This window comes from Bos indicus, chromosome X (genome assembly GCF_029378745.1).
Source record: "Bos indicus isolate NIAB-ARS_2022 breed Sahiwal x Tharparkar chromosome X, NIAB-ARS_B.indTharparkar_mat_pri_1.0, whole genome shotgun sequence".
NCBI classification, from domain to species: Eukaryota; Metazoa; Chordata; class Mammalia; order Artiodactyla; family Bovidae; genus Bos; species Bos indicus.
This window is the reverse complement of record NC_091789.1, coordinates 93,459,828-93,479,596: the sequence shown is the minus strand read 5'-3', so window position 1 is coordinate 93,479,596 and position 19,769 is coordinate 93,459,828. Positions and strand designations below refer to the sequence as shown.

General features: G+C 55.7%; 3 protein-coding genes across 15 annotated transcripts; 1 reads left to right on the top strand and 2 right to left on the bottom strand.

The window, feature by feature from the left end:
* Positions 1 to 599: 599 nt before the first annotated feature.
* PRICKLE3 (prickle planar cell polarity protein 3) lies at positions 600 to 9,780 on the top strand. Of its 2 annotated transcripts, none has more exons than XM_070784931.1 (9): positions 600 to 756; positions 2,233 to 2,318; positions 3,180 to 3,363; positions 5,413 to 5,526; positions 5,849 to 5,986; positions 6,782 to 7,006; positions 7,098 to 7,284; positions 8,049 to 8,348; positions 8,907 to 9,780. In XM_070784931.1, the coding sequence occupies exons 1-9, from the start codon at positions 715 to 717 to the stop codon at positions 9,512 to 9,514; spliced, it is 1,884 nt and encodes a 627-aa protein (XP_070641032.1). In that variant the 5' UTR covers positions 600 to 714; the 3' UTR covers positions 9,515 to 9,780. The 2 variants fall into 2 exon arrangements, with proteins under 2 accessions (XP_070641032.1, XP_019811699.2); XM_019956140.2 differs by having other exon boundaries at positions 607 to 756; positions 6,803 to 7,006.
* On the bottom strand, positions 9,772 to 12,874 carry PLP2 (proteolipid protein 2). Its single transcript, XM_019956139.2, has 5 exons — positions 12,630 to 12,874; positions 11,407 to 11,559; positions 11,206 to 11,301; positions 10,381 to 10,471; positions 9,772 to 10,182 (listed from the first exon to the last, which is right to left on the bottom strand). Exons 1-5 carry the CDS (start codon positions 12,723 to 12,725, stop codon positions 10,160 to 10,162), a joined length of 459 nt encoding a protein of 152 aa, XP_019811698.1. The 5' UTR covers positions 12,726 to 12,874; the 3' UTR covers positions 9,772 to 10,159.
* Positions 12,875 to 15,879: 3,005 nt separating this feature from the next.
* On the bottom strand, positions 15,880 to 19,769 carry MAGIX (MAGI family member, X-linked). Of its 12 annotated transcripts, none has more exons than XM_070785381.1 (7): positions 19,638 to 19,747; positions 19,340 to 19,550; positions 18,689 to 18,792; positions 17,728 to 17,810; positions 17,415 to 17,651; positions 17,135 to 17,306; positions 15,880 to 16,435 (listed from the first exon to the last, which is right to left on the bottom strand). In XM_070785381.1, exons 1-7 carry the CDS (start codon positions 19,684 to 19,686, stop codon positions 16,125 to 16,127), a joined length of 1,167 nt encoding a protein of 388 aa, XP_070641482.1. In that variant the 5' UTR covers positions 19,687 to 19,747; the 3' UTR covers positions 15,880 to 16,124. The 12 variants fall into 12 exon arrangements, with proteins under 12 accessions (XP_070641482.1, XP_070641478.1, XP_070641480.1 ...); XM_070785377.1 differs by having other exon boundaries at positions 15,880 to 16,528; positions 19,638 to 19,746; XM_070785379.1 differs by having other exon boundaries at positions 15,880 to 16,528; positions 19,364 to 19,550; positions 19,638 to 19,746.

Below are 19,769 nucleotides of genomic sequence, written 5' to 3'. Positions count from 1 at the left end.
TGAGGCCTCGCATTTGGAACTATAAGGATGGGAAGAGGGCCGCGGAACCTGGCCAGTCAGTTTAAGTCCTTTCCCATAAATCTCAAATAACCCTGGCTCTCTCTGAAAGCGGATGTGAGCAAGGACATGGGGAGCGGGGGTGTACAAGGTCTAGCTTTCAGACGGGCCTGCAATAGGATTGGAGACCGTTCGTGCAGCACTAATTGGAGGGAAAGAGACCCTCAGATCATCACCAGTGAGGGGAGGACCAAGAGGTGGCTTTAACCCATCCCCCAAATAAACATCCAAGATAAATTGACACAAAGTGCCAATACAATTACTGTAGCACACACTCCTTGCAGTCAGGTCACCACTTCCAAGTTCCCCTCCTCCACAACGGAGCCCTCCAGCCCCAGAACATCTAGTGAGAGATTACATGGAACCCTGGGGTTCTGGGGGCTGTGGTTTCTGAGGCCCAGCTCCCGCCCAGGCAGGAGTGCCGGGAAGCTGTCGCGCACGGCGCTCCTGGGCTGCGCGCCCCTCACCTCTAGGCAGGGGGCGCCTTGGCCTGGGAGAGACAACAGGCGCAGGGGCGGACCCCGCTGGGCGCGCTCCTCCTACGCCGGTGTCAGGTTTACGGAACTGAGAGCTCCCCTGCCGGACGCGCGGTGGCCAGACGGCCGCAAGGATTCCGTTCGCCTGACCCGGCCTGGCTGGACCCTGCCTGGGCGCGCCATGTTCGCGCGTGGGTCCCGGAGGCGCCGCTCCGGGCGTGCGGTGAGCGAGACTCGGGGCAGCGATGGGGGTCGGGACAAACTGAGACCCAGGAGAGGAAGCAAGGGATAGAGAGGAGGTGTTCCACAGAGGATCTGGGAATCCCCATCCCCAGGATACCCAGACCGGAGGACTGCTGGAAGCATGTGGATGAAGGAATGTAGAAATCTGGTGGTCCTTGCTTCCTAATCACCTTTCCGCACACCTTTATCAGTACGCAGGGGACTTGGTGCACTCCCATCTTGGATGAATGATGGGAGGGGATTCTGAGAGCCAAAAGATTGGGTCCTGAAGTCCTAGATTGAGCAGAGACCTCCTGAGCTTCTGAAGAAAGGGACCTCCCCCTGTACCTGGGTGGAAGGTGAACTGAGGGGTGAGGCCTTACACTCCTGGGGTGTCCGAATATTGAGAGTCAAGTGGTAGGGATATGGGGGTAAGAGAGCTTCCAGGCTTCCACTTGAGTCACGGAGCTTTTGACTTCCTAGATAGGAGGGTCTCTGTCTTCCTTTGGAGGGGCTGTCTGGGTGGGGTCTGGTCCAGAAGAGTGAATAGCGCTAGGATATGAGGGATAAGGGCCAAGGCTTCTTGGGGTGTGAGTTTCTGAATGGCTCAAGGGCCTCCTGAGATCCCAGAGAAGGGTCTCAGTTCCTTGGGTTTGAAAAGGTGAAGCCAGGGTTTGGGGAAGAGCTCTTGCTGCTGCTGCTGCTGAGTCGCTTCAGTCCTGTCCGACTCTGTGACCCCATAGACAGCAGCCCACCAGGCTCCGCCATCCCTGGGATTCTCCAGGCAAGAACACTGGAGTGGGTTGCCATTTCCTTGTCCAATTCAGGAAAGTGAAAAGTGAAAGTGAAACCACTCAGTCGTGTCTGACTCTTATAGACCCCATGGACTGTAGCCTACCAGGCTCCTCTGTCCATGGGATTTTCCAGGCAAGAGTACTGGAGTGGGGTGCCATTGCCTTCTCCAGAACAGCTCTTGAGCTTCTGAAAATAGGAATAGGGTTCACATGGGGATACCAAGTAAGGATGGGGTCTCAGACTCCCAACCTGTGGAACTGGAGTGCTGCTGGTTCCTGAGTGGAGAAGGGGCCCAGCGAGATGAGGCCTGGGAAGAGACACCCAGATTAGGGTCTCTGCTCTGGTGGGGAGAGTACTCAGCTCAGGTGTTTTGAGGCCTGAAGGATTCAGAGGCTGGTGGGAGGTGTCCAGGCTGGGTGATGGGAGTCAGAGGCTGGCCCAGGGAGGGGAAATTCCCTGAAAGGGGGGCATGTAGGGAGGTAGCCTCAGCTGCCCCGCCTCTACCTCGGTGGTGTCCCCCTCTGCTCTGGGCTCTGTCCCAGCCTGCCTGGCGTTGCCCTGGTGGGACAGGCCCTGGCCTGTGGTTGCCGTCCTTGGAATGGAGAGGCGGGCGTTGATTTCTCTCTCCCTCCCCGCCCTCGCGCACCTCGCCCGGTCCCGCGTCTGTCCCCGCCCACTACAGCCTCCAGAGGCAGAGGACCCAGACCGCGGCCAGCCCTGCAACTCCTGCAGGGAGCAGTGCCCCGGCTTCCTGCTACACGGCTGGAGGTAGGTGACCTTGCCTTCGTCAGGGTCCTGCCCTTAGGGGAACCCACCAAGACGTAGGCCACTCCCCTAGCCTGGAGCCCGGTCTTCGAGAAAAGCTCAGGTCCAGAGCCCCTCCCTCGCCAGACACGATCCTAATTGTGGCATTCCCAGGAGATCTCCGCCTACTATATCTCCCCGCCCCCAGAAGTATCCTAGTTTCCGAGTCTTGTCTCTAGGGAGAGCCTGGGTCCCGGGTTCTGAGCACCGCCCACTGACCTCCAGCCCCCTTCTTGGGCTCAGAACTCCTCTCCCACACCCAGGTCCTATCCTCCTAGTGAAGCTCTGTACCCAAAACCTCCCACAGAATACAACAGACAGAGCCCTACTCACGAGCTCAGAGCCCGACCCATTTACGAGTTCAGAGGCTCAGCACAAGCTAGAACCCGCCTCTAGGAAAGTTCCCCCAACAACTTCCGAAGTCCTGAGGGGACTCCAATCTCAGATTCAGCCCCGCCCCTACTCAGGTCCGCTGCCAGGAGAGTGTGACCCAAGTCCCAGTGCTGAAAGTCAGGGCCTTGAGACCTCCCACAGCCCCACCACTCGCTTCACATCCTCTGGCCAGGCCCACAGCCCCGCTCGCAGCTCCCAGCCCAGGTGGCCGCCCCGCCCTTCACAGCCCCCGCCCACTCCCCCACAGTGGTTTGGCTCACAGCCTCACGTCGGCTCTGCACCGCCTCCAAGCCCAGAGCCCTCTCAGGCTCCAAGTCTTTTGCTGGCGATAATCTGCGTGCCTCTGCCCCTCCGGTTAGACTTCCTTGGGCCGCCAAGGGGGATCCCAGTGGGCTATCCCTTTGGAACTGACCCCCATCCCGGCCCCCTCAGAAAGATCTGCCAGCACTGCAAATGCCCGCGGGAGGAGCACGCCGTGCATGCAGTGCCTGTGGACCTGGAACGCATCATGTGTCGGCTAATCTCAGACTTCCAGCGCCACTCCATCTCTGATGATGACTCAGGCTGTGCCTCAGAGGAGTATGCTTGGGTGCCCCCTGGTCTCAAGCCTGAGCAGGTGACCAAACACCACCACCCACTCTTGCTCACCAGTGGGCACGCACACACACATACTCACACACACACTCAGGTGGGAACCTATTTCCAGAGAAACACTAGAGTACGTGGTCAGACTGTGCATGTCCTTCTGACCCCTCTGTGATCTAGCAGGGAACCCTGATTGATGGCTGGGCCAGTTCCTCAGGACCTGATCACCCCACTCCTGTTCTCGCCTTATTTCAGGCCTTATCCCAGCACTTTTCATTCACTGTATTTCCATTGATTCATCCATTCAACAGTCACTGAGCACTTACTGCATGTCAGACACTGTTCTGAGAACATAACAAAGAACAAAAAACCCACACAAAAATACACCTGCCCACCTGGAGGTTGTATTCCCAAAGGGAACAAGAGACAATAAGCAAACCTACAAAAGTATGTCAAATGGTGGAAGAGCTATAGAATAAATAGAGCAGGGAAGTGGGGGAGAGACAGAAAAGTTGGAATTGTAAATAAGGTGCCCAGGTCAGCCTCTGTGGCAGTGTGATATTTGAGCTTCCTGAAGAAGGTGAGAATGTGAGCTATGCAGATATCAGAGGTTAGAACAATCCAGGCAGAGGGAAAAGCGAATGCAAAGGCCCTGAGGCAGGAGTGTGCTTGGCATGTGTGAGAAACAGTGAGGATGCCAGTGTATGTGGAGCATAGTGAGCAATGGGGCCAGTGTTTGGAGATGAGGTCAGAGATGGTGGGGGCCATGGACACAACTTTGACTTCCACTTTGAATGAGGGAGAGGACACCAGAGGATTGTGAGCAGAGAAGGGATGTGATTTGTCTTAGGATTTAACAGGATCCCTCTGGCTGCTGAGTGTAGAATGGACTGTGAGAGTGAGAGTGGAAGCAGGGGATTAGTGAAGAGGAGGCAACTGCAGTGGTCCAGGTGACTGATCCTGATCATGACATTGGCAGTGGAAGTAGTGAGCGGTAGTCAGAGTCTAGTTATATTTTGAAACTAGAGCTTAGAGGATTTTCTTGTGGGTATGAGAGAGGAGTCAAAGATGACACAAAGGATGGATGGATTGACTGATATGGGGCAGGCCAAGGCAGGAGCAGGTTTGAAGGCTAAGAGCATACATTTGGTTTTGGCTGTCTGGAGTTTGAGATGCCTGTTGGACATCTGAGTGGTCACATGAAAATGGAACTCAACAAGAAGTCACAGGGCTAGAGGTATGCATTTGTGAGGCATTAGCCAGGAGATGGTATTTATAGCCATGAAGTTGGATGTGATTCCCAAAGAACTGAAGGTAGACAGAGGGAAGAGGACCAAGGACTGAGACTAAGGACCCTCCCACATTTAGGGATCAACTAGCTGAGGAGGAACCAAAAGAGGGACAGAGAAGGAGCAGTCAATAAGGTAGGAGGAAGCAAACCCAGGGCTGTGTGGTCTTGTGGGAGCTAACAGAATAGAGTGTTTTCAGGAACAGGGAGTGATTGGCTGTGTCCATTGTTACTGATGGGTCAAACTGGATGAAGACTGAGACCTGAGAAATGAGTTTAGCAATCTGGATATCATCAATGACTATGACAGGAATAGCTTTGGAGGAGGGACAGAGACAGAGGGGGCAGAGAAGCCCAACTGGAGTGGGGTCTAGAGAGAATGGGAGGAGATGAAATGGAGATAGCAAACGCATACATTTTTGAGGAATTTTGCTGTAAATGTGGAAAGAAAAGTGAAGCAGCAGATGAAGGGTCAAGACATTAAGGGACTCTCGGTATGTTAGAGATGTGGCAGGAACGATCTGGCCTGTAGGAAGGAGAGATGGAGGGGGGTCAGTAGAAATTCCCTCCTGATGACTTTAATTTTCTCAGAAAAGTAGGGCTCCACCAACACTGACTCAATGGACATGAGTTTGAACAAAGTCTGGGAGATAGTGAAGGACAGGGGAGCCTGGTTTGCTGCAGTCTATGGGGTCACAAAGAGTCAGACACGACTGAGCCACTGAACAACAACCACCCCACTGCATCGCCTCTAGTCTCAATTATTTTCAGCCATCCCCTATGTCCCTCCAGGTATACCAATTTTTCAGCTGCCTCCCAGAAGACAAGGTCCCCTATGTGAACAGTCCTGGGGAGAAATACAGGATCAAGCAGCTGCTGCACCAGCTGCCCCCACATGACAGTGAGGTAAGGAGGCAGAAGACAGGAAGGGCATGCCAGGTAGGGGGCACGGCCTGGACAAATGCTGGGAGCTGGAAAGCAGTGGGCAGGTTCAGAGGAGAAAAGGTGAACTGATCTGAGGGGACAGGTCTAAACAGGCAGGAGCGATCAGGGGACATTCCTTGGTAAAAACCACAGCTGGGCCTTGGGAGAAGAGGTAAGGGGTGGGTATTTGAGATACCTGTACAAAGGCCTAGAAGTAAACTTTCTGAGCAAGGATGAAATCTGGAAGAAGGTCGGGGTGGGGCAGGCATCAGGGGAAGAGCCTGGAAGACCCCTGCTACTCCAGGTACAGTACTGTACGGCACTGGAAGAGGAGGAGAAGAAAGAGCTCAGAGCCTTCAGCCAGCAGCGGAAGCGGGAGAATCTGGGGCGTGGCACCGTGCGCATCTTCCCCGTGACCATCACTGGGGCCATCTGCGAGGAGGTGAGCCATGGAGGGCTTCAGTGAGTAAGTAGTGCCTTTGCTCCAAGCCTTGGGGTGCAGACCCATCTCCCATGCCCTGGGAAGATGAGGCTGGCCACCTAAGCCCTAGTGGTCTGTCTAGTGTCCCCTCTGGTAGGTGGGGTCTTTTCCTCACGTTCTGCTGTTGGGCAGGGACCATATCTAAGGCCTCCCTGACCAGCCAGGTCTGTCTGTAGGGCCCCCTGGTGGACTGGGGCCTGTTTCTCAGATCCCATGTCAGGTATGGTCTGCCTCTAAGGAGAGCCTAGTAGACCTTCTCTATTCATTTTCTCCCTTCCATGCTGTGGACATGGGATGTGGGCTATCTCTTTGGCCCTCTTATGATCGAGACTTGTTCTTAAGAACCAACCCACAGTGGCAGGGCATGTCTTCAGAGCTGGGCAATGGGTGGAATTTGTCTCTGAGGCCCCCCCCTGGTGGGTGGACCCTAACCTTAGATCTTACTGTTAGGTGAGGTCTGTTGCTAAGATCCCCCAACTGGACCTGACCTGACTCTATGGTTTTCCCAACCCCCTAAAGGCGAGACTTGCCTTTGAGGCCACCCACGAGAGATAGGGCCTGTCTCTGTGGTTTTCCCCAGGAGCAGGGTTGTTCTCTAAAGGTTCCTGCTCCCACCTTTACCCCCAGCCATGTAGGCAGGGCCTATCTTGAAGTTACCTCCTGGATGGGGCTGGTCACATAGACCATGGGGAAGGCCCAGGTGTGACACACCTTGGCTGACCCCCATCCATCTGACCCTCTTGGTGATGGTGACAGTGTTCACCTGTCATTCCACAGTGTGGGAAGCAGATTGGAGGTGGGGACATTGCTGTGTTTGCCAGCCGTGCAGGCCTAGGTGCCTGCTGGCACCCACAGTGCTTTGTGTGTTCCACGTGCCGGGAGCTGCTGGTGGACCTCATCTACTTCTACCATGCTGGCAAGGTCTACTGTGGTCGCCACCATGCCGAACGCCTGCGTCCACGCTGCCAAGCCTGTGACGAGGTTTGTGTCTTTCTGCCCAACGGTGGGAATGGAGGGTGGGCAGGGCCAGGGGCAGACCCTTCTGATGGCCATGATGGCCTTTGCCTGCCAGATCATCTTCTCCCCTGAGTGCACGGAAGCTGAGGGCCGGCACTGGCACATGGATCACTTCTGCTGCTTTGAGTGTGAAGCATCGCTCGGGGGGCAGCGCTATGTCATGCGTCAGAGTCGCCCCCACTGCTGTGCCTGCTATGAGGCCCGCCACGCGGAGTACTGTGATGGCTGCGGGGAGCACATTGGTGGGTGAACATGGGACTGGCTGGGCGATGGATGGACAGCTGGGTCATAGCCCCACCCCCAGGATTCCTCCGTCTTCCAGGCCCCATCTCCCATTATACCCCATACTTTAATTCTAGCCCCAGCACTGTAGCCCTATACCCTTCATTGCAATTCCATTACTGATGTCCCCCATCATGCCATCTTTTCTAAACTCAGCTACACTAGGCACCACTACATATCTAGGCTCACCTCCAGAGTGCCCTCTAATTTCTAGCACCCCGCCTCCCAAGTTACTCTCCTACCCTCTCAACCTAGCCCCTACTCTAAGCTATGCCCTGTTCTCTCACACTCTCCTCCATCAGCCTAGGTAAACCCTACCTTCTAAGCCAGACTCAACCTTCTAAGATCGACTCCCTTCCCACCAAAGCCACGCCCTACCTTCTCTGTCCTGTTGCCACCACCCAGGTTTCTTCAGGTCTACCTTCCATTCTCCCTCCACCTGAAGCCACCTCTTAATGTCTAAGCCTGACCCGCATCTTAGAGTCTAATACCCACCTCCACTCTGGGAGGGGCCACCTGGGGAAAGAAAGGGAGGCAGAGGAGACATTTATTAGCCAGTTTCCAGGAGAGGAGGGTGAGGAAGGGCCCCAGTCTGGAGAGGTGGGGCAAGAGGGCATCTCCAGGAACCCTGCCCCAGATTTCCAAGAAGGGCCCCCATTCAGTAGGGTCGGGGATATGCCTGAGGGCTCTGCCTCAGTTTTTCCCCTCCTGTCCATCCCTGCAGGCCTGGACCAAGGCCAGATGGCTTATGAGGGCCAGCACTGGCATGCCTCAGAGCGCTGCTTCTGTTGTAGTCGCTGCGGGCGAGCTCTCCTGGGCCGCCCCTTCCTGCCACGCCGTGGCCTAATCTTCTGCTCACGAGCCTGCAGCCTGGGTTCTGAGCCCATGGCTCCAGCGCACAGCCGCCGCAGCTGGAGCACAAGCACGGTCTCCACACCTCTCACAGCCTCTACAGCCTCTTTCTCTGCTGTGGAGGGGGCATCTGAGACTACCACCAAAGGCACCAACACCGAGGCAGCACCTGGTGAGCCACCCCACCTCCCCCAACCCTGTCCCTTCCCCTTGACCAGCCCCGGCCCTGGCATCCTGGCATCCCTGACCCTACCCCTATCTCAGTCCTGGCTCCATCCCCAAACCATTCCAGGCCTAATCTCCAGCCCAAACCACACCCCACGTGAATCCTGGTTCTGCCCCACTTCTGTGCAGGGCCCTTCCCCTACATCAACTTGTCCCAGCTTGAGCCCAAGTTCCTCCTCCAAACCCTTGACCCCTCACCCTCTGCTCCTTGGCCCTGCCCGGATTCTGCTCCATCCTATACCACGCCCCTTCCACCAGAGGCCACGCCCCCACCCGGGCCACACCTCATACACCAATCCTGTCCTGTTACTCCTGCTTTCACCTCCACCCAGAACCTGCCTAAGGCCTCATATTTCCTGGACTCCCCACCTTTCTACCCCACCCCGATGCCTGCCCCCATTTTCCCAGTCTTGATCGGGGAGAGAGAAGGTCCTTTCCAGAGGCCTCTCCTGGGTGGGGTGGGAGTGGGGCAGGAGGTATAGGGCGACTCTCCATCTTTTTCCAGCTGCAGACCCTGAGGAACCCACCCACTTTCTGAGAGGGGCCCCCCACCGCCACTCCATGCCTGAGCTGGGGCTCCGCAGTGTCCCTGAACCACCCCTGGGGCCTCCCAGCCAGCCAGATCCGCGACCAGAAGATGGTGCCTTTGGTCGCCAGAGCGCCCCTCGTGTCAGCTTTCGCGACCCTCTGGTGTCTGAGGGAGGCCCTCGGCGGACCCTGAGTGCGCCCCCAGCCCAGCGCCGCAGACCACGCAGCCCCCCGCCCAGGGGCCCCATGCGTCGTCACCGCCACCGCCACCACCACGATCATCACCACCACCACCACCACCACCGCTGCCACTTTGGCAGACGTCGCCACCATCAATGTGACTTGGGATCAGGGTCAGACTCAGGATCTTGCTCCAGCTCACCCTCCAGTTCCAGTTCCGAGTCCTCAGAGGAGGACGGCTACTTCCTAGGGGAACGCATCCCGCTGTCCCCGCACCTGTGCAGGCCAGTGCTTGCTCAAGACACTGCAGCTGAGACCACCAACTCCCCATCTCCACAGCTCCCTGGGAACTCTCGCCCAGGAATATCTCGACAGGCCAGAGATAAGAACTGCATCGTGGCTTGAAGGAGTGACAGTTCTGGGGGGGCTTCATTCTCAAGTCAGTGTAGATGAAGACCTACACCCCAACTTAAGTCATCGATCCCCTTCCTTCCTCCCTCCTTTGTCTGTTTGTATTACTGAAGTAATTTAATATTTGTTGTAAAACAGGCTTGTCTTCTTTACCTCCTTGCTCCAGCATCCCTCCTCCCCAATTTTCCCTCTACTGATGCTTGAAATTTATCTACATTTAATCAAAGGATTAATTTATTCACTATCATATGTTCTAATAATCTGCATAGTATTTATTTATTGCTCCACAGAACACCCCCACCCCCTACACACACTGAGGAGGTTATTTAGAGTGGGTTACAACATGGAGCCTGGAGTCTGAAATATGAGGTACCCTCTTCTGTGTGACTTAGGTGGGACATTGTCCAGGCAGAACTGATGTCTCTGTTTGGATACTGCAGAAGGGGGCCCTAGGCACACCCATAAAGGTAGCCATACCCAGGAGGGTTGATTGGCAGGCTGGAAGAAAAATTCCATGACAAAGGCACTTTTACCTAAATAGGGAGCTGGGAGTTGACTGGGAGTGTTATAGGGGTGGGGAGGAATTATTTCAATAGAGGTGTTATTTGCAGACTGCTGAGAGAAATGAAGAGAGTTCACCTACACCGGGCCATCTGCAGGATCTGCAAGAGGAAAAGAGAGAAAGCATTGGTTGGATCCATATGCCTGTTTTACAGATAAGAATACTGAAACTTATGGTACTTATTGGCACTAAAGCCTTAAGTACCAACAAGAGACAGAGTTGGCATTCATGCCCCTTGGGAAAACCCATCTTCTTCTCAGCCCCCTTAGCAACACCCCCAACACACCCACACACTTACCAGTAGGGGCTGCTGTATGTCTCTGCTGCCGCAAGGGGAAGGTAATGTAGGCATCATAGCCAAAGAGGCCTGCAGCGCATAGGCCCAGCGCCTAGGGATGGGAGTGAGGGCACGTAGATTAGACTGGTCAGCCTACCCAGCCTCCTATCTCCTTGTATCCACCACCTCCAGTGACTAGCCCATGCAGGGATTATGGTTAAAGCTGCAGGTGGGGATCCCAGAGAGCCCTGGGGAAAGACCAGAGACTGGATTCTACCCCACCCTCCTTCTTCCTAGTACATCTCAACACAGTACAGCGACACAGTGGCCCCATATATGTTGTTGTTGTTTAGTTCCTCAGTCATGTCCGACTCTATCCATGGGATTTCCCAGGCAAGAATACTGGAGTGGGTTGCCATTCCCTTCTCCAGGGGATCTTCCCGACCCAGCGACCGAACATAGGTCTTCTGCATTGCAGGTGGATTCTTTACTACTGAGCCACCAGGGAAGCCAGGCCCCACATATAGGGGATGGCATTCATACTGTGCATTGAAACAAAGCTCTAGCAGATGGTTTAGTCTAATGTATTGACAGTGATAGTGCTTTGTGCTTCCACCTCTATGTGCTTCTCACAAAAATCCTTGTGTCAGACAAGGGATGGCTCTTTACAGCAAACGATGATTTGGGGAAGAAAACCAGGGCCTCAGTTTGACTTCCCTGCAGGCCCTGAGGACAAATGTAACCTACTGTGAGTCACACACTTTCTGGCAGAAGCAGAGGCAGAAATAGCCCCAGGATCCTCAAACCCTTCTCTCTGTGCTTAGAAGCTGACTCCACAGCCTTTACCCCTGCAGCGATTTTGGAGCCGTTTCCTCTCTCAACGAGCACCACAATGGAGGTGATCAGGTAGAGAATGGCCGCTACAAGGGTTCGGAAGAAATCCTGTGAGGTGTAGGGAGAAGAGCGAAGTCAGCATTCAGAATTGCCCCCCACAATCACAACTTCCTGTATCCCTCCCTAGCCCTGCCATTGTGGCCCCTTTCTCACACTCCAAGGCCAGTTGATGATCTGTATCTTGGTGTGCAGGTCACACATGTAGACAACAAAAAAGATGGCGGCAAAGATCATCTCTATCACCGACAAGAAAGAGTACCCTGATGTCGAGGTGCTAAAGCAGATCAGAATCACCAGGCATAGTATCTGGAAGGACATGTAAAAGGGGGCCTCAGTCAACTCCCAGGGCTGAGGGGAATGGTTTCAATTGGGGGGGGGGGGCGGAGGGTCATCTCAAACTCAGGACTGGGAAAATGACAAATAGCAATAGCTAAACTCTTAGTGTGTACACACTGTGTTCCAAATGTTGTTCTAAGAGCTGCACAAGTATTAATTCACTCAATCATCACAATAACCTAGTGAACTGGGTACTATTACTAGTACCTTTATTTTTTATACATGAGGAAAGTGAGGCACAGAGATGTGAAGTGACTTATCACAATCACCCAGCTAATAGGTAAAGTTGGGTGCCTCGGTTTCCCATCTTTTTCCTTCTAGGATGCCCTCTGGGGAGTATTGCCTATAGCACTCAGGGTACCAGCTTCAGGGCTTTGACAGGGCGCGACATGCAGTTCCCCCAGCAACCTCTGTGGAAATCGGTGAGAGTAACACCAGAGGGGCAGGGCTCCATTAAAGGCGCTGCACCTTTTACAAAGGACTCAAAGGAGGCGCCCACTTTGAGGAGTACGGGAAACCGAGGCTCCTGAGCGACCCAGATAGCTAAAGACCTTCCGCCCCACCACAGAGGGGCTAGGAAGAACTGGGGGAGAGCTAGTCACCCTACCCTGCGGGACAAGAGCTCGCGGGGCCCCACCCCAACAGGTCCCGCCCCTGGGCCCTCTGCCAGCCCGCCTGCCTGTGCCCAGGCCGCGCCACGCCCTGCCACGGGATGTCCCCCCAACACCCAGGACCTGGGGACACCTTCGAGGAGTCCACCGATGAGTCTACTGGGTCTCTCTCCACCGGGCCCGCCATACGCCCTGTGGGCCTCTTGCCTGACCGCGTGGGCCAGCAGCTCCTGACCACCTTCTCCAAGACCTCACTGATTTGGCCCTGCGTGTGCCCCTGGTTTCGGGCCTCCGCCATCAACCCACCCACTTGGCGCCCCACTGCCGAGAGCCCCCAGCCGTGCGCCTGCCTCCCCCGGAGCTGCCCGCTCCGCGTGCTGCTGCCACCCCACCCCGCCCTTGCCCACCCGCCAGTCCCGGGACGCTCACAATCTCAGCAAACAGAAGAAATCCCTTTCGGGTGCGCGAGAAGCTGGTGCAGGCGGCCCAGCAGCCGGGAGCCGTGAGGCGCTCGGAATCCGCCATGGTGTGGACCCGAGTCCCAAGAGGCGCAAAAGACCTGCTCGCTGGCTCGTGTTTTCGAGGACGCTGCACACCCAGCTGTCTTGCCAGCCGTCTGGCCGGGAAGGGGGCCCCCGGGGCGAAGGAGGGAGTGAATCACCGCGCAGAGCAGAAGCGGGCGGGGCTTAAGCGGGTCGGGCCAGGTGGCCACCGCCCCGGAAGCCCCCTCGCCCCGCCCGCCAAGGATTCTCCCTGCCGGGCTCTCAGCCCCTGAGGCGCCCAGTCTTCAGGGGCGCCAGTTTGGCAGTTCTGCGGTTTGGCAGTTCTGCGAACCAGAACTGTGTTGCAATAGAGAGACCCTTCACGCTTTTAGAATACCAGTGCGCCTGGGACTGCCTCAGAACCGTGGAGATCTGGCTTTGGGAGGGAATGCCTCAGTTTCCTTAGCTGTAAAAACTGCCCAGGCCAAGGTTAAACTCAGGTATGTTTACAGAATTCGGAATAATTCAGATTTTGGAAAATTTTCCCAATGCATACAAGGTGTTATTGAACACTCTCAGCGGGATCTGAGACTGCCTCATTAAAAAAAAAAAAAGCAACATACACATCTTAATATTTCCTCAGCCTTCACAGTAAGTGGGATAAGACAGGACCAAAAAATTGTTCCTGGTTAAGTCAGGTCAAGTTTTGTAACCAAATGGTGCCCAACTTGTGGGAAATCTGTTGGTTTCCAAAGCTTTTTGGATTTCAGGATTGTGGATAAAAGATGGTGGATCATGGAATAAACCCCTTAGATGGGGATGAGACCTTGCCAGGTTGAGAGAGAACAAAGCCTGCTGAGCATCATGCTGCTCCATAAATGAAGAGTGGATGTTATTAACAATGTCAGAGCCCAGAGTCTGTTTCTGTTCTGCAATTCTAGGGAGGTCCTGGCCCCAAGTGTTGGGCTTCTGTTTCCTGGTTCTAAGTAGAGGGGCTGTCAGCCCGGTCTTAGATGAAGAATGCGGAAGGAGCACAGTTTTGTTTATTGCCGTGAGCTTGGCACAATGAGGGGAAGGCTCCTGGGTGCCAGACTGGGTGAAAAGGCTGATGACATTTGAAGAGTGAGTTATCCTGAGCAAGTAATTTCTCCTGACTCAGTCTCAATTTCTGCGTCTGAGACCTGCACCTGGTAATGGAATCAGGATCTCCCCCAAGGTGTGCTCCTCTGGCACACTCTCTCCAGAGTGGGTGTTGGTTTCATTCTCGTTTGAGGTGAGGAGAGCCATGGCTGGAAGGCCAGGATGGTTCAACTCAAGGGCCTGCCTGCTTTCCCCCCTGAACCTTGGGTCCCACAAAACCAAGTAAGGGGCTGTCCTCAGTCCAGGTGGCTGAAAGAGATTGGATACTGGAAGGCATGAAGCATACCTTTCCCAGGGCTGAGTGTGTGCTTTCCAACTATGTGAGGCCATGCCTGAGTTTCTAGAACAGAACAAACTCTCTTCCACATCAGAGCCTTTGAACTTATTTCTCCCACTGCTTTCAATGCCCTTCTCCTCCCCACCCCCACTCCCACCCTGCCCCTTCAAACATCTAGCTTCCGGTCACTCAGGTCCCAGATCAAATACTATGTCTTCAAAGAGGTCAGCAGCCCACCATCATTACCTCCCCCACCATAACCTTTTGCTATCTTCATAACTCTCACTTCTCTCTGAAATTCTTTTATTCATCTCCTGTGTCTTTTCTGACATCAATCTACCCCCCTCCACTACATTAGATACACAAGGATAGAAATCTATGTTTCATCCCTCCAACATTTCATCAGTGCCTATCACAGTGCAAGGTAAACAGTTGGGGTTCAGTTAATACTTGTCAAAGAATTGGGCAAGATTAAATCTTGCTTCAATCCTCAACTTACGCTATTTATACTCACTGGGATTCATTTCTCTGCTCTGTGAAATGGACGCATCAGGATTGTTGAGTCAATGTGTAACTAAGTGGAAATAGTGCCAGTAAAGCCGGTAGCCAGGATAAAACCAAGTAAATGGTGGTTGGGGTTACTATTGTTAAGACTCCTGGGTGTGACTAAGGCTCTGAAGTCCTTCCCTGACTTCCCTAGAGCCACACCTTCTATCAAGCTGAGTAAGGGTCAGCTAGAAGCCCCAGTGCACTCTCCCACAATTGCTACAGCACTAATCATTCAAGGGTTCACCTCTTCACCTCTTTATACCCCAACTCCCAGCCTAGTTTTACAGTCCCTCTTTCTTCTCCAGCGCCGCCCTGGACACTCCCACGAGGGTCCTTTACTTCCTCCCACCTCTCCAGCCCCTCCCCATAGAGGTGAGAGTTGTTCATTCCCTCCAGACCACAGCTTCCTTCGTTGGGGGGATAGGGCCAAGTGTCGTGAGTGTGGTGACCACGGAGGTGACTGGACATTGCTGATCTCAGTAAGCGCTGGCACTGGGGCTACATCAGAGCCCAGCTCGCCATATAAGACCGGGCTTTGGGGCTCTGTTCCCAGGACGGAGGAAACTCTGGCCTCTTCCAGGACTGGGAACGCCCAGCGTGTAGCGTGTGCACACAAGCCCGGCTGCAGTTCGTCACCATCTGTGGAAGAGGGGGGCGCGGCCCAAAGTTTCTAACAGCCGTTTTTAGCCCAGCCTGCTGACTCACACCTTCCTGGCTCCGCCCCGAAGGGGGCTCCGGGGCCCCAGCCGGTGCCTTGAGGGTGGCAGTCTACAGCCAGCGAAAGCTGGCCGACCAGGCCGGAAGTGAGTGACCGCAGGCTCTCGGCGAAGGAAGCCGCTAGGTTCTAACTTTGCTATCTAGTGCACTTGAGGGTCTGGACGATTCCCGGCCCGCCGGGGTTGAGGGTAAACTGGTGCACTCTTGGCACAACAGGCCCACCTCTGCATTCCCCACGCCATGCGCAATAATTAGCTGTGAGCCCTGTACACCTCCAAAAAAGTGAAATGAATGAATGGGGAAAGAACCAGGAGTTGGCAAAGTGGGAACGGAGTGGGTCCAATGCGCGCCGGCAGAAGCAAAGAGCTCTTTAGAGGCATGAAAGAAACAGCGCGAAGTAAGCTTGCCAAAGGTTGCTTGAAGAGGCCCTCCTCGAAACCAGATCGACCCTCCCCCTCCTTCACGTGTGGGACTTGGGATCCCCACCTGGCCTGGAGCACCTGACAAGTCAAGACTGGATTGAACCATTTTATTACCTCCCCGGCCCCGAAACAAGAAGCGCCGGGCTGGCCGGTTGGGAAGGGCCATACCACTGACGCCACGAGGGGAGCGCGGGCGGGTCGACTGCGAAGCAAGATGCGGGGGGTGGGGGGGTGGGGAACAAGACCAAGGAAGTTCTCCCAGTGATGCTAAGAGAGCGGCGGGGGCAGCACGCCAGATGTAGGTTGGGGAATGCCAAGTGAACCTTCTGCTGCACGCTCAGTGCCTCCGCCTTCCGGTTGCCATCTCCAGGGCGAGCTGCTCGGCCCCCGGGACCCCTAGGGTCCGCGAGAGCCGTTCCTCGCTGGGCGTCAGCCAGGGTCCGGGAGAATCCGGAGTTTGGTCGTTGGGGTCCTCCGTGCGGCGCTCTGCAGCAAGAACCGCGGGGCCGTCGGCTGCCCCTTCTAGGCGAGGCTCCTGGCTGCCCCGGTTTTGGGGGGTCGTACGGGGTCGTGGATGCTGAAGTGGGGAGGAAGTGCTGGCGCTGCGAGTCTTCGTCATCTCTGGCTCCCCAGGATCTGGAATGCGATCTGGGGATGGCAGGACTGCGGATAAGATTGGGCGATAGGGTGGGCAATGGGGATGGAGCTCTTTGGCCGAGGGTGGCCTGCAGACTCTAAGGGCTGCAAAAGACAAAGACCCTGGTACTTAGACAAAGGCATGGACATGCACTCCGGGAATGGGGCCACACCTCAAGACCTGATGCTTCCTTTCCCCTCCTTTCCTGGATCCAGAACACTCCTCTCAGAAATCAATTCCCACAACCCCCAAATGCAGTCAAACCCTCCCATCTAGGATCCCAGACTCTCTCCTTGCTCATCCCATCATCCTCAACTCCCAGCCCTTACCCTAATGGATCTCTCGTCTTTCGGGACTAGTCTCCCTACCCTCTGGTTCCCTATCCCATCCCCTCTCCGCGTAGACCTACTCTGCCTTCCCATCTGAGGACCACAACTCTTCCTTCTGACCACCCATTTTTACCCCTAACACCATCTTTTCTCTTCTCTCCCAGTACCTCAAAACCCTTCGCTCTGAAATCCACCCTTACTCCTACCCTGGGACCCCGGTCTTCCCCTCCCCTTTTGAAAATACCATGACCCTCAGACACCGAGCCCCGATCCTCCCGGTTGAGACTACCAAACCCTTCTAACGAGGTCCCCAGCCTCTCCACTCTGTGACCCTCTTCTTCCCCTCACAGATCCCTGACCCTTCTCCCCTAGGAAACCCACCATCTTCTTTCTGGGGCCTTCCTACCACCTCAGGCTTGCCAGGGTGGGTTTCAGGAGGCCTGCTTAGCACGAGGCAAAGCCGGGGGCCACCTCTACGAATCCGATCCACGACCTCAACATGAGTGAGGCCCTGAGTTGACTCTCCATTGATGTGAAGCACGAGGTCGCCGGCCTGAAAGAGTGCAAGGCAAGCGGTGTTGTAGGAAGGTCAAAATGGAGAGCACACCAACGGGAGAGGACAGGGCTGGCACCATCGAATGGAGGGTGCCTTTTGGTTCACCTGCAAGCGACCACAGCGCTGAGCTGGTCCATCCTTCAGCAGCCGGCGCACTGCCAGCGGAGCATCCCCACCTGCATCTCGGCCTCCACTTAATGTGAAGCCAAAGCCGGCGGAACTGCGAATGAGTTCAACAGAGAACTGACCAGAGGCCTGGGGTGACTTCAAAGGAGGATGAGCTTTAGCCTGGGTCACTTGGGGCGGCGCGGTACGTATACCCATGGTCTCTGACCGACGATGCTGGAGTAAGGACACAAGTGTACATACATTGCCAGTCCTGAGGCAGGTGGCCTTGATTAGGAGGACAAGGTAGTACCTGTGGACGCTGTTCCACGAAATTGGCATTAGGAAGGCGATTGTCTGTCACCTCTATCTCGGCAGAATACAGCATGCTAATGGCTGGGGGATGAAAAAGGCAGTCGGAAGGGTACTATAAAGAAACGAGGACCTGTCTATTGAATTAATATTCTAGCCTCATCTCATTTCCGTCCCTTTAGGATGCACAGACTTGCTCATTAATTTAACTAGGCTCCGCCCACATGAATAACTATCCTGATTGCACCTTCTTAACTAATAACCCTGACAACAGCTATTCTAGTATTCCCCAAACTTTCCTACATGCAGATCCTACCTCTCATATTAAACCCTTAGGCCCACCCTACACGGTGCTTCTCCAGGATTCCAGCTGGTGAAGATATAAGGCCTTGCTCTCTAATTAGCCTATAAAACCTCAACCTATTCCTGACAATTCGAGCCGCTGCCCCAGTGCGTTTATAGACTCCACCCCCTTGACTGATATTCCAGGCCCGCCCCTCAGCCAAATGGCCGCCCCCAAACCTCTCCAGGCCTGGCCTCCTCAAAAATGCCACTTTAAACCCTTCTGAAGAAAGTAAAGATCAAACTCCGCACCAACAGCTAATCTTGCAGCATTCACCTTCTGCAATAACCCCCTCTATGTAACTCCGGGAGTTGGGGATGGACAGGGAGGCCTGGCGTGCTGCGATTCATGGTATCGCAGAGTCGGACATGACTGAGCGACTGAACGGACTGATGTAACTTCCTAGAGGAATATTCTAGTCTAACCCCAGCACGCTCAAATCACAGCCGAGCCCGGGCCTCCCTACTCACACTCATTGGTCCCACCAAGGGGAGTAACTAACAATCCTGGGCCCGCCCCCTCAGAACCAGGCTGCACTCCGACCACGCCCCTGGAAGGCCACGCCCCATCACGCACCCTCCTTGGGGCGCAGGCGCAAGGTGGCGCCGGCCCTGCGTACCAGCGCCGCCACGTCGGCCGCAGCTCGGGCCGCCAGGGGGCGAGCTTTCAGCCGCGCCAGGAACTGTCTGGCGCTGGCATCCTCGGGCTGGGGACCGCCACCGCCTGCGCGAGTGAAAAGAACAGATCAGGGCCCACCCTGAGTCTCAGCGAACCCTCACGGGCCCCTACGATCAAAGACCTAGAATCCCCCTCAAGATCCCCGAGACCACTCCTTTTTCATAGTCCCGAAGGTCACCGACTGTGCCTTTCACCTCCCTGGACCCCCGACTATCACGGGAATGCCCGTGGACCCCCGCCTGCTCCCACGATATCGCCGGAGAGCTATTTAACTCCAGCACTCCTGGACACCTCCTAACACCCTGGGAATATCTCGAGGTTTCTGACGGCCCCCCCCGACACAACCCCAGATTCCAAACTCTTCCCCCCAATATCCAGAAGGACCACGATTCTCCCAGATGTCCCAACAGAACACGGTCTGCTCCCTGTGGCCCAGGCACCCCCGATTCCCCTCTAGATGTCCTAGGTAGCCCTGCTGGTCCATGTAGCCCCGGATGGCCCCTCCACCTATCCCCAGAGGCTCCAGCCTAACCTCCCACAATCCACCAGACCCCCGCCTCCCCCCGCCCAGTGCCCAGGTGTCCCCAGTGACCCTGGGCAGACCCCTCCAGCACACCTCCCCCGAGACTCCTTGGAGTCCCGGGGTCTGGTGCGCCGCCCCGCGGCGCAGGTGTGGGGGGTGGGTGTGGGTGCGGCTCCTCGAGCCCAGCTGGGGTCGCTGGGCCGCTGCCCTCCACCGCCGCCGCCCCCGCCGCTCGCCGCCGCCGCCGCCACTCGGGCGCCAGGGCTGCTTTGTTTACCACCTGTCAGAAGGAGAAGGTGAGGAGCAGACAGGAGGTGCGAGGGCTGGCAGGGACGCACCCACCACCCTCCCACCCCGAGCCCGGTACCTCCTTTGCTTCCCCTAGGGTCCGTGCCGCCCCCCGGGCGCCGCTCCATGACCTGTACTTGGCCTGGTGGACGCACGGCCGCCCGCGACGCGTTGGGAGCGCTCGGGAGCGCTCACCTGGTGGCCAGCCGGG

Excerpts from the sequence above, each read along its gene's own strand:
- PRICKLE3 (XM_070784931.1), top strand. The coding sequence starts at position 715 with ATGTTCGCGCGTGGGTCCCGGAGGCGCCGCTCCGGGCGTGCG. Across the intron at positions 2,319-3,179 it reads TTCCTGCTACACGGCTGGAG|AAAGATCTGCCAGCACTGCA; the intron begins GTAGGTGACCTT and ends CGGCCCCCTCAG. Across the intron at positions 5,987-6,781 it reads CTGGGGCCATCTGCGAGGAG|TGTTCACCTGTCATTCCACA; the intron begins GTGAGCCATGGA and ends TGATGGTGACAG.
- PLP2 (XM_019956139.2), bottom strand. The coding sequence starts at position 12,725 with ATGGCGGATTCCGAGCGCCTCACGGCTCCCGGCTGCTGGGCCGCCTGC. Across the intron at positions 11,302-11,406 it reads TCATCAACTGGCCTTGGAGT|GATTTCTTCCGAACCCTTGT; the intron begins GTGAGAAAGGGG and ends TACACCTCACAG. Across the intron at positions 10,472-11,205 it reads GCTCCAAAATCGCTGCAGGG|GCGCTGGGCCTATGCGCTGC; the intron begins GTAAAGGCTGTG and ends TCCCATCCCTAG.
- MAGIX (XM_070785377.1), bottom strand. The coding sequence starts at position 19,686 with ATGGAGCGGCGCCCGGGGGGCGGCACGGACCCTAGGGGAAGCAAAGGA. Across the intron at positions 17,307-17,414 it reads AGCGCTGTGGTCGCTTGCAG|GCCGGCGACCTCGTGCTTCA; the intron begins GTGAACCAAAAG and ends GCACTCTTTCAG. Across the intron at positions 16,529-17,134 it reads AAGGCCCCAGAAAGAAGATG|CCCTTAGAGTCTGCAGGCCA; the intron begins GTGGGTTTCCTA and ends TGTCTTTTGCAG.